The sequence below is a fragment of the Corvus cornix genome, chromosome 12 (genome assembly GCF_000738735.6).
Source record: "Corvus cornix cornix isolate S_Up_H32 chromosome 12, ASM73873v5, whole genome shotgun sequence".
Taxonomy (NCBI): domain Eukaryota; kingdom Metazoa; phylum Chordata; class Aves; order Passeriformes; family Corvidae; genus Corvus; species Corvus cornix.
In genome coordinates this window covers 3,716,526-3,729,961 of record NC_046342.1, presented here as the reverse complement: position 1 = coordinate 3,729,961, position 13,436 = coordinate 3,716,526, and the positions used below count along the sequence as shown (strand labels likewise).

The 13,436-nt window shown below is 47.7% G+C and overlaps 1 protein-coding gene across 1 annotated transcript in view; it reads left to right on the top strand.

Moving 5' to 3' along the window:
* Window positions 1-13,436, top strand: part of BSN (bassoon presynaptic cytomatrix protein) — a gene marked incomplete at its 5' end in the record, with an annotated part of 89,190 nt that continues 75,754 nt past the window's right edge. Inside the window, 1 exon segment of the mRNA XM_039559160.1 lies at window positions 1-74. Coding sequence (XP_039415094.1) covers window positions 1-74 — 74 coding nt within the window.

The window sequence follows — 13,436 nt, the reverse complement described above, 5'->3', positions numbered from 1 at the left end:
CCGCCGCCGCCGCCGCCAAGCCGCCTTCAGCACCGGGCGGCGGCGGACAGCTCCCGCCCCGCCGCCGGGCCCAGGTCAGAGCGCGGGGCGGGGACCGGTGCTGGGCGCGGGGTCGGGCGCGGGCTCCGGAGCTGCGGGGGCTGTGGGGGCTGTCAGGGCGCGGGACACGGCTGGGTGGGGGTGTGGGCACAGGTGCGTAGGGGGCGGTGGGTGCGGGTGTGTGTGGGGGCAGGCGGGCAGCAGGTGCAGGGCTGTCGGGTGCAGGGGTCAGAGGTGCCGGGGTGCGGCGCAGAGGTGTGATGGGTGCAGGTGTGGGGGGTGCAGGGGTGTCTGGGGGGCACGCGGGCGGGAGGTGCCGTGGGGTGCAGGTCTGTGGGGCACCTGCAGAAGAACGCAGGCAGGTGAGACAGGAGTCTGCACGGAGTGCGAGCCAGGGGAGAGCCGGTGCGGCTGTGGAGTGTGGGCAACAGGGAGAAGGCAGGTGAGGGAGGTGTAGTGGGGCTCAGAGAGGTGATGGAGGTACGCGAGGCAGATTGCTGCTGGAGGGTGCAGCCCCAGGGGAGCTGGCAGCTCCGGGACACCCATGGGTACTGCGGAGAGCAAGGGTGCGGTTTGGGGCTGGATGTGGGAGAGGGATGGAGTGCCTGCGGAGGAGTGTAGTGTTTGGGAGGCAGGAGAAAGCGGGGTGCTGCCCGGTGGGCAGAGGTCCAGCAGTAAAGGGAGAGGCATAAGGAGAAGAGAAGGATGTGGTTCAGGGTTGGTGAGTCTGGGCAGGATGGGGGGATGGTGCTTGGCAGCACACGGCTGAGAGCACTGGGGCGTGTGAGTACCCCAGATGTGACCACTCCCAAACGTGGCCACCCCAAGTGGAGACGGCACCAAACGGGAAAGGTCGTTATGTAACAAGAGGGACGTGCAGCCCTGCCAGGAGTCATCGGTGCAAAACCTCGCAGGGAACTGCACCGAGCTGTTATCCTTCTGCTAAGCAGTGCCAGCTGGGAGGGAAATACTTTGGAAGCAAGTGTGGGATAAGAGGTGTTTCTTTTTAAAAAAATAGCCAATCCCAAAACATCATCCTATCTGAAAAAATAAAGGCAAGGAGCAGAAAGTTGCACAGAGGGATGCGGGGGACTTGGCAGGCGGTTTGCCCTCAGTATGTGGCCGAGGCAGTGGCATTCTGGGCTCTTCGCCTCACCTGGGCAGTGATGAGCGCTGCTGGTCTTGCCAGTCGTGTTGCTTCCAACAGGGAGAATCCAGGCAGGAGCCTGAGCGGGAGGCTGCAGTCTCGCCTGGCAGTGGGCTCCGTCTTGCTGGGCTGCAATCGCTGCTCACAGGCGGCACCGTAACATCCAGCGGGATTCAGGGATGCTACAGGGCAGCCAACCTGCGGGCAGGCTTCTGTCTGTAAGATCCCTGTGAGCTTTCACACAGGGAGTGTGAAAAAAATACTTCTGAGTGAAATTGTGCTCGTTTTCCTTTACGTTTTTCTCAGTTTCCCTTGCTAGAGAGTCACAGCCCCTATACTTTGGATTCTGCCAGTGAGGAGTTGTTTGTAGCTGCTTGAACAATTTAAAATTAAATACCTGCGGGGCTGTTTAGGCTACCGTAATGAGAGGAGCTGAGACAGCCATGCAGGTCTGCTGTCTCTGTCCAATTTTGGCACTCCTCCCCCATTACAGCCCACGGTCTGTTGTGCAGCACGAGGGGTTCCAGGGGCTTTTAGGATCCTGGAGCACATGGGGCTGGTGGATGAAGGAGTACAGTCTGCAGCACTGGCCATCCACACTCCTCTCCTGCCAGAAACACCAGGTTGTTTTTTCCGGCCATGCTCCAGCCCTCGCACACTGAGCTGGTGCTCCTGTGCCTCCTGGGAAGCTGCTGCTGTGGAGCTGCCCTCCCTTGCAATTAATTAACGCAATTAAAGAGGTGGGCCAAGCGGGGCCGTGCCGTGGAGCAGCAGTAGGATGGGGACGATGCTGAGCTATGCCAGTATTTAAAACCTAAGCGTGGGAGGGGCGTGGGGGGCTGAGATGACACTCAGGGATTTTAATTCAAGATAGCAAAGTGGCAACGAAGGGAAATCAGGCCTCGAGGAGAAAGTCGCTTTTATGAGGTGCAGGAGTGGGCACATAAGACAGACCATATGTTGTGAAAGGTTCAGCAGAGCACAGGATGTGCTGGCCGAGCAGTGAGTGTGCAGTGCAAAAGGTGCTGCTCCAGAAATCCCAAGCGACCAAAGTGAGTTTCTCTCAATATCAGAGCAATTATTTCTTTTCTCTGAATTAAGTAACGTAAATCCACATGCCAGCCAGTGAAAACTATAGTAGTGTGACTTTTCTGTGTCATTTCTCACAGTTTGCTTTGTGTTACCCAGAGAAATAGTCTGAATACCTTATAGGGAGTACCCTGGATTTCGGGGTCTTGTGTTTAAATCCATAATAACAGTTTCTAAGGAGCTGTGCATACACTATGAAGAGACTTTGGAGAACAGAAACCATCCCACAGAAGTAGCGTCTTCTCACCAGGCTGCAACATCTACCACTATCTATAGACTTTGATTTCCTGCTTGCATGCTTTGGCAAGGCACAGGGGACCCAGAGGTTGGAGGGAAGCTGGGAACAGGGCTCAGCCCTGGGGCAGTTTGGCTCTGCCAGCAGGATGCAGCTCTGGAAAAGGCCAACATGGTGCAGGGTTACATCAGGCAAGGTGTTTTCAGTGTAGACCTCACCCTTGTGCAAGGTGCTGCTGGAATCTCACCTGGGGCAGCTGTGCCCTACTCTGGTACTCCAGCAAGGAGAGATTGGATCAGAGGAGGGAGGGAAGGGTTGCTGCTGGTCTGCTCGGACAAACAGAGCCTCTGTAGCCTGAAAGGAGGTGAAAAGCTGGAGCATCATTAACCTGTAGGACCAAAGGAACCCAGACTGGTTGCTGATGCACTTGGACAGAAAGCTTTCCAGTGCCTGGAAAAGTCCTTGTCTGTTCCTCCAGAGAGACCCACTAAGCAGAAGGGACAAGCTCATTTCACGGTGCAGCTTGATGGATGGATAAAAAAGGCTTGGATGGCAGAGCAGGGATGATCCCAAGTTCAGAACTGTAGCTCGGGGCACAGTGCTTTAGATGGCTGGTTTTCCAGGTAACCTGCAGAGAGACTTTATTGCTGCTTCTGATTGTATTTGTGCCTGATTTATGCTGAATTCATTCAGATTTTCAGTCTCTCTGCTGCTCAGCTGTGGAGCTTGTAAAAGGCTCTTTTTGACACCTGGATGTATGAGCTCAGACTGAAGGATGGAAGAGGGGTGGTCTCCTGGGAAGCATTGAGGACCGGCCACAAATTCAGAGACTGTCTGTGGGAGCAGCAGTGCTTTCAGCACCACTGTTTCTCTGGAGCTGGGAGATGCACATTGCAAGCAGCCAGGCTGGCTGCAGGCTGCAAGGCCGGACGGGAGCTTGCTCCCATGGCACAATAGCAGAGATGCCAGGACCTTTGTTTTCCACACTGTGGGTCGTACCCCAGTATTTCTTAAGCTTCAAGGTAGGCTTGCTGTGAGCTGAAGGTCTTGAAGTGGCCAAGAAGGAATGTTTGCAGTACTGCCGTGGTAGCACCTTTGGCATGGGCTTTGAGCTCCCCCAGAGCCTTCTCTTGGCTTGGAACAAAGGCAAGGCAAGTGCTGATCCTGTTTACCCTGTTGTACATTCAGCATTGCTCTGTTTGGCAGGTGGTGGAGCTTGACGTAAAAAATCTGGTGATAGGGAAGAGTACAGGATAAACAGAACAGAAAGAAAGAGCCCTTTAAATCAGAGGAACTTTGGACAAACCAGTGCAGTTTGGATGCTCCCTTCTACCCTCTTGGTAGCTCACTTGCGTGTGCTTGTTTGCTTGCCATAAGTACCATCAGAATGAGAGATAAGAAGTTTATACATAAAGATAATTTTTTTAAAAAAAGCAACTTCGCCTATTTATTTTTAAATGGGCACTTTTCCCAAGCTTGCAGAAATGAGCAGTCGATGTCCATTTTCATATGACTGTGCTAGGAATAAAACCAGACTATGTGATGGGAAGTCAGGCTGCAGAGAGGGCTCATGCTCACCTGGAGAGCCAGCTCCATCCTCATTTCCATGCTCTGCTCTCCCCAAAGGCTCTGAGCCCTGTACAGGATGGGGCAGAGGCATCACTATCAGAGGCACTGCTGGGAATTTCCTCAAACATTAAAATAGTTTTTTCCTGCCATGCTTCTGCACTCATTGAGCATTAGTTTATTTGCTGCAAGACATTTGGAGGGTCAGGAGGGAGGTGGGGCTGGGTTTAAGTGAGGAGGGGAAGAACGGATACACAATGTTTTGAGCTCATCAAAAAGTAAAAGGAGTAGAAAATAGTGTACATGATGGATCAAGTCAAAATACTTGTGGTGTTAAATAGCCCATTGGGCTTCAATTCATCTTCCCCCTTGTGATGGGCAGGCAGTGCTGGCTGTGACACGGTGCTTTGCCTACTTGTGATTGCTCTGACAGCAGCCATTAGGCCATCGAATCCAGACGGCACAATTCTGGGTGCTTAAGTAACTCCAAAACCTCTTCTGGGAATGCGCTCATCAATATTCACAGTGTTTGGCATCAATTATTAATGCCTTTATTTCCAAAACAAATACACAGATTTGCAATCTGCATCACAGGTCAGGGTTTCTCACTGCTGGAACCAGCCTGGCTGGTTTGTTGTGGGCATGGATCTTTAGCCATCGCTTTTGCTGGGTGAGAGGCTCCTGGGGATGTCCCTGCAGTGTCCACTTCTGTTCAGAAAGGATGTAGAAGAATTTGGAAGGATTGATGTCCTTTGCTCTGTCGGCTTGTGCTGGTTGAAAAGTTGGAGGAGTCCTTGGCTGCTTCTGGTACAATTTGAAGCTATGGCAGGGCTGCTTCCTTTGCACTGGAAATCTGAGTGCTGATGGTCAGCTTTCTCACGGAAGGTGTTCCTGCCCATGGCCAGGGATTGGAACTAGGTGATCTTTAGGGTCCCTTCCAAGCCAAACCATCCTGATTCTTCTGCTGATGCTCAGCAGTGGAGCTGCAGCTCAAGTGATCACATCCATTGGGGCTGGTGGATTCCTCCACATTGTTGCTCGTGTTGGGCTGGCTTCTGCCTCTCCACTTCTGCTTCTCCAGCATGCTGCAATAAAGCTGTTTCTTTTCTCTGCTGTGTGAATCAAGCACATTTTCTCTGCTGTGTGAATCAAGCACATATTTGATGTTTCCCATCATGTTTCCAATTCAGTGCAAACAGATAGTCAGTGCTGTGGCATATTCCTGCAGTTTAAATGAGTTTGGGGAATACTTGATGTGCATCTGGACTGGCAGAACACCACAGCCTGCCTGCCACACAGCCTCTTTGCACAGCCGTCTTCACCACTTCCCCGGCTGGGGCTGGCACGATGGCTGGCCGAGGGTGTTTTTCCAGCAATCCTTTTCCAATATCAGGCTAATTTCCTACCGTATGAGGTGCCCCTTGGGAAGGATGGGACAGGCAGTCAGGGTGCAAAGAGTGCTTCCCAAGAGCAGGTAGCTCAGTAGGGTGAAATGATTTAATGGCGAAGGCGTTTGGTTTTTCACTAAATGTGGCAATAAGATTATCCTGTCAACTTCGCTGTTGAGTGCCGCTGCTCCAGGATGTTCCTTGGGGTTTTTTTTGGCTAATGAGTGACAGCAAGTGCTGATGGTCATCCTGGTCCCACACATTGTAAACTGTTATTTTCTTCTTGAATTTGAGATAGTCGCTGTTGAGCCATCACTGTGTTTTCAGATGTCTGTTTGAATGACAGATTTGTTATTTTTGTATCAGTCTATGAGCACGACTATTCCTACAAACAAGTTTTTTTGTCTTTTTTTGTGCCTGGCGGTTCTAAGCTCCGGCGTGACCCCAAGGTGCTGCTGTGCAGCCTGTCAGTCATTGCTGAGCACGTCATACCTCTTTTCATGTCACTGATGCTGGAAAGTTTTTATGAATGCACTGAACTGGCTCCTTGCTGAGAGCACCCAGTGCCTGCAACGTGCTACTTAGGAGCCTGCAAGAGCGAGCAGCATCGCTGGACCCTATTAGCGCTGGCCTGTGCTTTACTGGAAGGCATGTTCGTGAGGTGCTCTGCTTGTGTTTAATACCAGAGATGACTTAACTACACTGATGGTGGTGTCTTGCTCACTTGTGGCCTCTTGTAGCTTTCCTAGTGTGTGTTTGACATTGGAGAGAGACCTCAGCCCCGTTAACAGACTGGGGACAGTGGGTTGCAAGGGCAAGAGACAGCAGCTCCCTGCCCACCTTGAGCTCCCCATAGCCAAGTCAAGGAACGCACCTCTGAATGCAATTTTTATTTTGTTTTCTCTTATTATTTGTTTAAGTGCCATGGTTTGGCTGGAGATGAGGAGGGAACATGCCCTCTGGCCTGGCTGCTGGCACTGGGTGGTAGAGATGGTTATGATGGCTAGCAGAGGCACACCTCTGCAGTTCAGAGGCCCATGCTAGCCAAATGTTAATGAAGTGTATGTTAACAGTGAGCATAAATAAGTGTAGAAGCATTTTACCAGAGGTTATAATGGGATATATGATCACAGAAGGTTTAAATAAAATCCTTGCCTCTGAAAATACAAAGTCTCCCTCAGTCCAAAACTATAGTTCCTGTGATGAGCAGCAGATTAGCTGTTCTTACTGGCTTCATTCCCCCCTGAAGATGTGATTAAATAGCTTGGTGCATTCTCTTTTTTCAAAAATGATTTAGTTGTGTTTCTAGGTCATTGTCTATAGAAGAAAAATGTGCATATGTCTAATGCGGTAGAGTGCGTTAGGCATCTTCTAAGAGGAGCTACAACACAAACCCCTCTCCTGCCCAGACTGTTCCCAGACCTCTCTCCTGTCCTTAGAACAGGAATGAAAAGCCTTTACACCTTCTCCCTAGAGCAACAAGATGAACATCTCCATGTGAAGACTGTTAGTGCTCCCTGAGGTGCGCATGGTTGTCCAAGAACTAAGTGACTGTGATGGGGTGTACAAGGTACTCTTGGGAAAAGGTGGAAGCACAGGGCTGAGGGAAACCTCTGGGCCATTACCTGATAGACACCATTAGAGACCCCATCACGCTACCACTAACGAGGTAATGACTAAGATCTTAAATGAGGCACTCTTCTCTTATGGAGGCAGGCTGGGAGAGCTGGGGTTCAGTCTGGAGAAGAAAAGGTTCCAGGGAGACCTTAGAGCCACCTGGACCTCTTCTCTGGTCATGTGTAGGTCCTCATGAGAAGAGCATCTCCTGTCCTCTTGGAGGGTTTCTTCCTTTTCTGATACCTATAACTAAACTTAAAGCAAGCAGATGCTGCATAGAAAATGCATCCGTGCTGCTTGAGAAACATTGCTGAATTTTGAGGGTTTTTGGGCATGTGTGACTAACCGTTCTTCACTTGGTTCCTGGACCTGACAGGGACCACAGGCTCTCAGACATGACAAAGCAGTTTTCCACGCTGAATAGCTTTCAGATGAGGATTTGACAGCTCCTCTGAAGGGCCTAGAAGAAAAATCACCATGAATCAAAATGTCATTTGGTGCAGTTGTTACAAAATCCCGTGTTTCAGACGGGGTGTCTGAGGCTGGCAGACCCTCCTCCATCCAGCCCAGAGTGCTGGAAGCCATACAGGGCAGAGACACTTGCAGAGGCCAGATGTCAATAGCTGAGAGCAGCCCCTGAACGTTTTTTCTCTGTTTCCTTGCATAGCAGTGGACTATTGCTTTCTAGCCTGTCTTGAGTCTTTCCTGGCCTTGGGGGCTCATGTGCTTCTCCAACTGCTGAGAGGCTCAGAGCCTGGTTCCAGTGAACATCCCTTTGCAGGACCAGTCCTGAGGGTTGTAGCATCGTGAATAGGGAGATTTGTTTTGAAATTTGTCTTTATGGATTTTTAGCTCTGTTAGGAGATGCTTGGAGTATGCAACCTCTTCTGGCATGGTCTCAGGATGCTTCTTCTTGGGGTACTCCATCCTTGGAAGTTGTATGTGGGTATGAAGTCAATGTGAGACGTGTCTTCTTCAGCTGTTAAATGAATCCAGAGGGGCTTGGCCCTCTCAACACCCCACCTGAGACACAAATGGGTTTGCCATGGGCTTCCCAGTAGAAGAAAGAGTCTGTTGGTAGCTCGTTCCCTTCCTTCAACAGTCTAGACAAGAGGAGTATGAAAAGATTTTGCCATATTTAATGTCTGCAAAAGGATGAAGTTGTGCGTAGGAATTACTTTCAAAGATTGACATGTTGTAGCTGTTAACCACCCTTTTTTTTTTTATTATTTAACCAAAAAACAGATTGCAGCCTAGGAAAAACAGCATGTTTTTTTTTTTTCTTTCATCTTCTAAAGAAAACATTTCACTTATAGATATGTGAATTTATGCGTTATAAAATAGGAATAGTTGAAAATTGGAAATGTATAATAAGTTCTTAAGGGACTTGGTAATTTGCCTTTCTCTTGTAAAAAAAACCCAAATCAGCTGATAATACAAAGCTTATGAAAGGCTGGGGAGAATGCAGGGCTGAACTAGATCTTTTTCCACGTTGACTCCGAACTGTACTTTTTCTTTTGATGAAACATAAAATTACTTTTAATTTATTTTGTTTCAATCCTAGTTACATAAACTATTATTTGGTTGTACAGCTGGACTGAAAAACTGTAGGAGGTCTCACATTTAGGATTTTGCTGCCTCTCTCTCATTAAGCCTACAGCCTGATTTCTTTAAATGCACCTATTAATCTTCTTAGGGAGACAAACTGTTGTTTGGTTGGGTTTTTTCTCTCTCTTTTTTTTTTTTTTTTTTTTTAAACACTAACCTCCGAGTTAACTGGCAGAGTTAACCCTGCTGGTTTGCAGCCTTTGCAGGTAGGGCTGTACTGCAGCTGGGCACTGTAGTGCCAGTGCCTGTTGCCTTGGTAGGCTGGGTTTGGTCTGCTTGGCTTAAACACCCGAGGTGGTCACAGCCTGAACTGTTCTCATCGTGCTCAGCAACAACCTCCGAGTTGACAGGAAGGAGTAAATGTAATTTTTTCCATTTTAATTTTGCTGTAGGCTACTTCAGTAGTTCATCTGCGGTAACTTGCCAGAGAAGCTGTGGCTGCCCCATCCCTGGAAGTGTTCAGGGCCACGCTGGATGGGGCTTGGAGCAACCTGGTCTAGTGGCAGGTGTCCCTGCCCATGGCAGGGGGGTTGGAATGAAATGGTCATTAAGGTCCCTTCTAACCCAAATCATTCCATGATTCTATGAACTTCTGTTGTGTTTTTGATTTCCAGTCTGAGACTCGTGGGGTTCCAGGTTTGAGACCCATTAACATAGTCATTGTAGGACCAGCAGTAGGACACAAAGAACCCCGTGTTGTCCTTCAAGTGTGCAGATTTTTCCCATATTTCCTCTCAGATGCATCATCAGCTTTGTTGTCTCCTGCCCACCAATGGTAAACCACCATAATTTGGGTTTCTCTTCCCCACTCATCGCAGGATTTCTCAACGCTCTGGGTGGGCGTTGGTGGCAGCCCTTTGGAATGCTGCCCTTTTGGATCTTCTCTGCTCTTCTCTGCTGGGAATGGCTCTTGGGAGGGTGCGGGAACTGCTGTCAGTCTCAAACACATCTGTGGGCTGCACCAGTTCTAATATGAACTTGTGAGATGTCTGGAGCAGATAGTGCTGGAGCACATTGTGTCGGGGCCAGGCGGCAGTGGCAGCTTTCCGTAAATACTCCTGATGCTGGCGTACGTGAGGAGGTGATGCTGGGTGCTGCTCTCATCCCTATAAATTAGTCCATCCTTTGTATTCAGGGCAGATCTGTAGTCCCAAGGAGTGAAAATATCCAAGCCTCGTCCTTTTCCCACTTGTCTCTAAGTTGTGAATGTTTTGCTTGGGAACCCTGTAGCTGGGGAGCACACCAGGAAAACAGGTTGTTTCCGTTTATACAGAGTGTATTATATAGAACCTTTTGTGATGGTGGTGATTTTCAGAGCCCATTTACCACTGTATTAGATGAGGTTTTGACTGGTTATATGCTGCAGTTATGACAGAACATCAGTTCCTGTTGGAGTGGAAAAGATGATCCCTATCACTACATTATATGCCAGTGATTACCTCAACCTGGCAAAAATAAGGCATCCAGAAACATCCCTCTGGGAGGAAACTGAAGAAATGGCTCCTTAGGCATCCCTTTTCTGCTTTATTTTATCGGCCTTCCTCATCTTCCAGTCTCTCCTCCTCCTGCATTGTTAATGGATGTTAAGCACTGGTTAATGGATTAGGATAGGATTCCTCTTGGCCGTACAACTCAGTTTCATCCAACCCATATCCATGATTGCCAATTTCATTTTGATTTATTATTAAGTGAAAATATAGGCCCAAACACTCTGAGCTGACAAATTATCACACCTTTATTTTTCTTTGAAATATGCAAACAAAAACCAACCAGCTCTTCTGGGCAGGAATAAAGTGCCTTCTGCTTCTCAACACATCTAAAATCTGCTTCACTTACCAACTAAACTTCTCAGCCTTAAATTTTACCTGCTGCCATTTCTGCCAAGCTAAGCCTTCTGAGGGTTCTGTAAGGACAGATACATCAAATATGCAGATGCCTCCATCTTTTTGGGGACAAGTGTTCTGGGCTGAGGTACATGCAGCAGGGAAATGCAGGCAGGGACAAGGCACCTCAAAGAGTTGCAGACGCTGGAGAAGTGTTTTCCTTTGATCCTATAAAGAATTTGGCAGGGGAATTTCAGACTCTCATATTTCAAAAGTACATTTAAACTAAACAGCTTGAGATATTGAAGTTGATGGTGCCTCTGACAGTATTGGTAATGTATTGTTCCTTAGGTTTGCTTTACCTTTTCTGTTGTGAATAATGAGTTTTACACATAAAAATGTAATTCTGAGTTTGGTTTGCCATTCCAATTCAAATCTCTGAAAACAAGAAAGTGCAAATCTAAGACACACAAACACTGATACTGACCCCATCCAGTGCCAACCCCAGAGCAGTGTCCCATCAGGCACTTGCAACCACTGTCTTATCGCCAATAACAGACATTATTGGACCCTTGGGCTGGTGTGGGGAATGTCAGGGAGGGAGAAAGCTCTACAGCTGAGAAGTGTTTCTGAGAAACACAACCTGACATGAAGTTTTTGTTAAAAGGCATCTGGCCATGTTGGACACGGGTTTCTCCTCCTCACAGGAAAGTGTGGGCTCATCCATTTTTCCACGTGTCCCTCTACATGCGCTGTGTTTGGAGCTCATCATGGGGGATCAGGCTGTTCCCTCAGTCCCTGCCCCAGTGATCTTCTCTTGATTGCTCTTCCACACCTCGGATATCTGCTCTCATAGTAACCTGAGGCAACAACAAAAACGTAGAATTAATGACCTGAGTGGCCTGGGGAAGAGTTAAAGGGACGATTATGAGATAACCAAAATGTGTAGAGGTGCAAAGACACGAACTGCAGGACGGATAAAAATGCAATGGTTTTTCACAGACACACACAAAAAATAGGTCTCATGTTTTATTTGCTCAGGCTCAGACAAATGAGGGTGCAAAGTCAGGATTTTTTGGTTGCTGGGCAGTCACCAGGAGCTGCCTGTCTCTCTGCAGTATGGCACTCTGATTTCCTCTCCTGGAAATTGCTTTTTAACTGTGTTTTTCTTTCATTTTTCTAAAAATACAAACTAGTTTCTTTCTGGTCTGTCATTACTGCCTCTTTTTTAACAGCACTTCTCTTTCTGATGGATCTTCCTATTTTTTTATGCCTGGAATGAGTGTTGTTCTTTGTTCTGGGCCGAGTTTGGTTGACTCAAGCTGTCATGGAGATGGATAATGATACATATTTTGCATCAGCTTTTAATTTTGGAGCATGGGTGGAACTCATCCAAAAAAAGGGCCCTGCAGTCTCCCCTGTTTCTTAATGGTTGAATACCAACTTCTTGTGGCTGGAGGTTTCATAGAAGTGTGGGGACCCTTGGGTGGTGTGGATGTGACCAGGGATGTTGACCTGGTGGAGCTAGACCCCTGGATTGACCCCTTTTTTATCCACCTATGACAAATGGTGCTCATGTTGGATTAATTTCCTGCAGCCAGCCAGCACCTGCAGGAATCCCTCCAGCTCCTGGACAGAGTCAAGCCTGAATGCAAAAGGGAGAATTGCAAAACCAGACCTTGGTGCCACTCTGTGGGGAAGGAAGCCAGAAGCAAGTCAAGGGAACGGGCTGCCTCTGCTCTTCTCTTTGAATTGCTTTCCAAAATGCATTTTTCCCAAAATAACTTAATTGTGTATTTTTTGGGGTGGATTGTTCTATATTTGTTGATGAGCATTAAATTGATGTTTTCTGAGAATGGTCCAATGTGGCTTGCAGAACTCTTTGCAGAGCATCAGTGTCTCATTTAGAGCCCATCACTATGTGTGGCTATGGTTGTTCTCTGTGCCTTACTCTGCATTTCTTGACCTTGGAATTCACCTACCGTGGTGTTTCGAGACATCCAGTTCAGGAGAGCCTTCTACAGCTCTTTGCATTCAGCTTTAGCTTTAAATACTCTGAATAAATTCGTATGGCTCAGCAAACTTGTCCTTTCTTTATCCCCCCTCCTTCCCAAGCCATTTATGAATATCCCATTTATCCCATGGCAAGATCCTGCACCTCTGCTTGAGAAAACCTGACCATCTGCCTCTATCCTTGGTGTCCTAAATCCTGATCAGTTATTAACCCATAAGAAGGATTCCCCTTATTTCTTCATCTTTTATTACTTCTTTTTTTCCCCCCCTTTCTTTCTAGATTTTTATCCTAACAACTATCCTACTTGAGATGACTTTTCAGACTAAGTATTGCCTTTTACTCCTGTAGCTTGGTTGTTTAATGATATGGCTGTGTTATGGCCATGTCTTAAACCTTTTCTTGGCAGTGCATGTTTTGCTAACAGGTGCCATTCCCTTTCTTACCCTTCCACCTGCTGCTTTTAATTTCTTTCAACAAACCTTCTCACTTTTTCTCTTTTTTTTCCCCCAGTTGTATCTGAAAATTATAGTAATCATGTGAATTTGTGTTGTTTTTTCCAGTCCTGCAAACAGATTGAAGCCAAGTCTATTACAGTCACTGTTACTGAAAGTGTGTGTGTCAGGTTTGGCTCCTCAGAGCAGGCGCCGTTCCTGTTTCAGGATTAAGTCCAGAGCAGGTAGTTTCATTCTGCATTGCTTTAGGGAATAGTTAACGACTTAAACAAAAAATTGTGTCGCTGCTAATTAAAATCAGAGAGGCTCTCAAGGAGGGCGGGCGTGGGTTATAATCATAGATTTACAAGATAAGCTTTCACCAGCTGTGTGCCATAAAAATTCCTTAGCTTCATGCCGTGGTTTATCTTTCGGCTTTGCTGGCATTTTGTAAATACAGAGCAGTAATTCATGGTGTT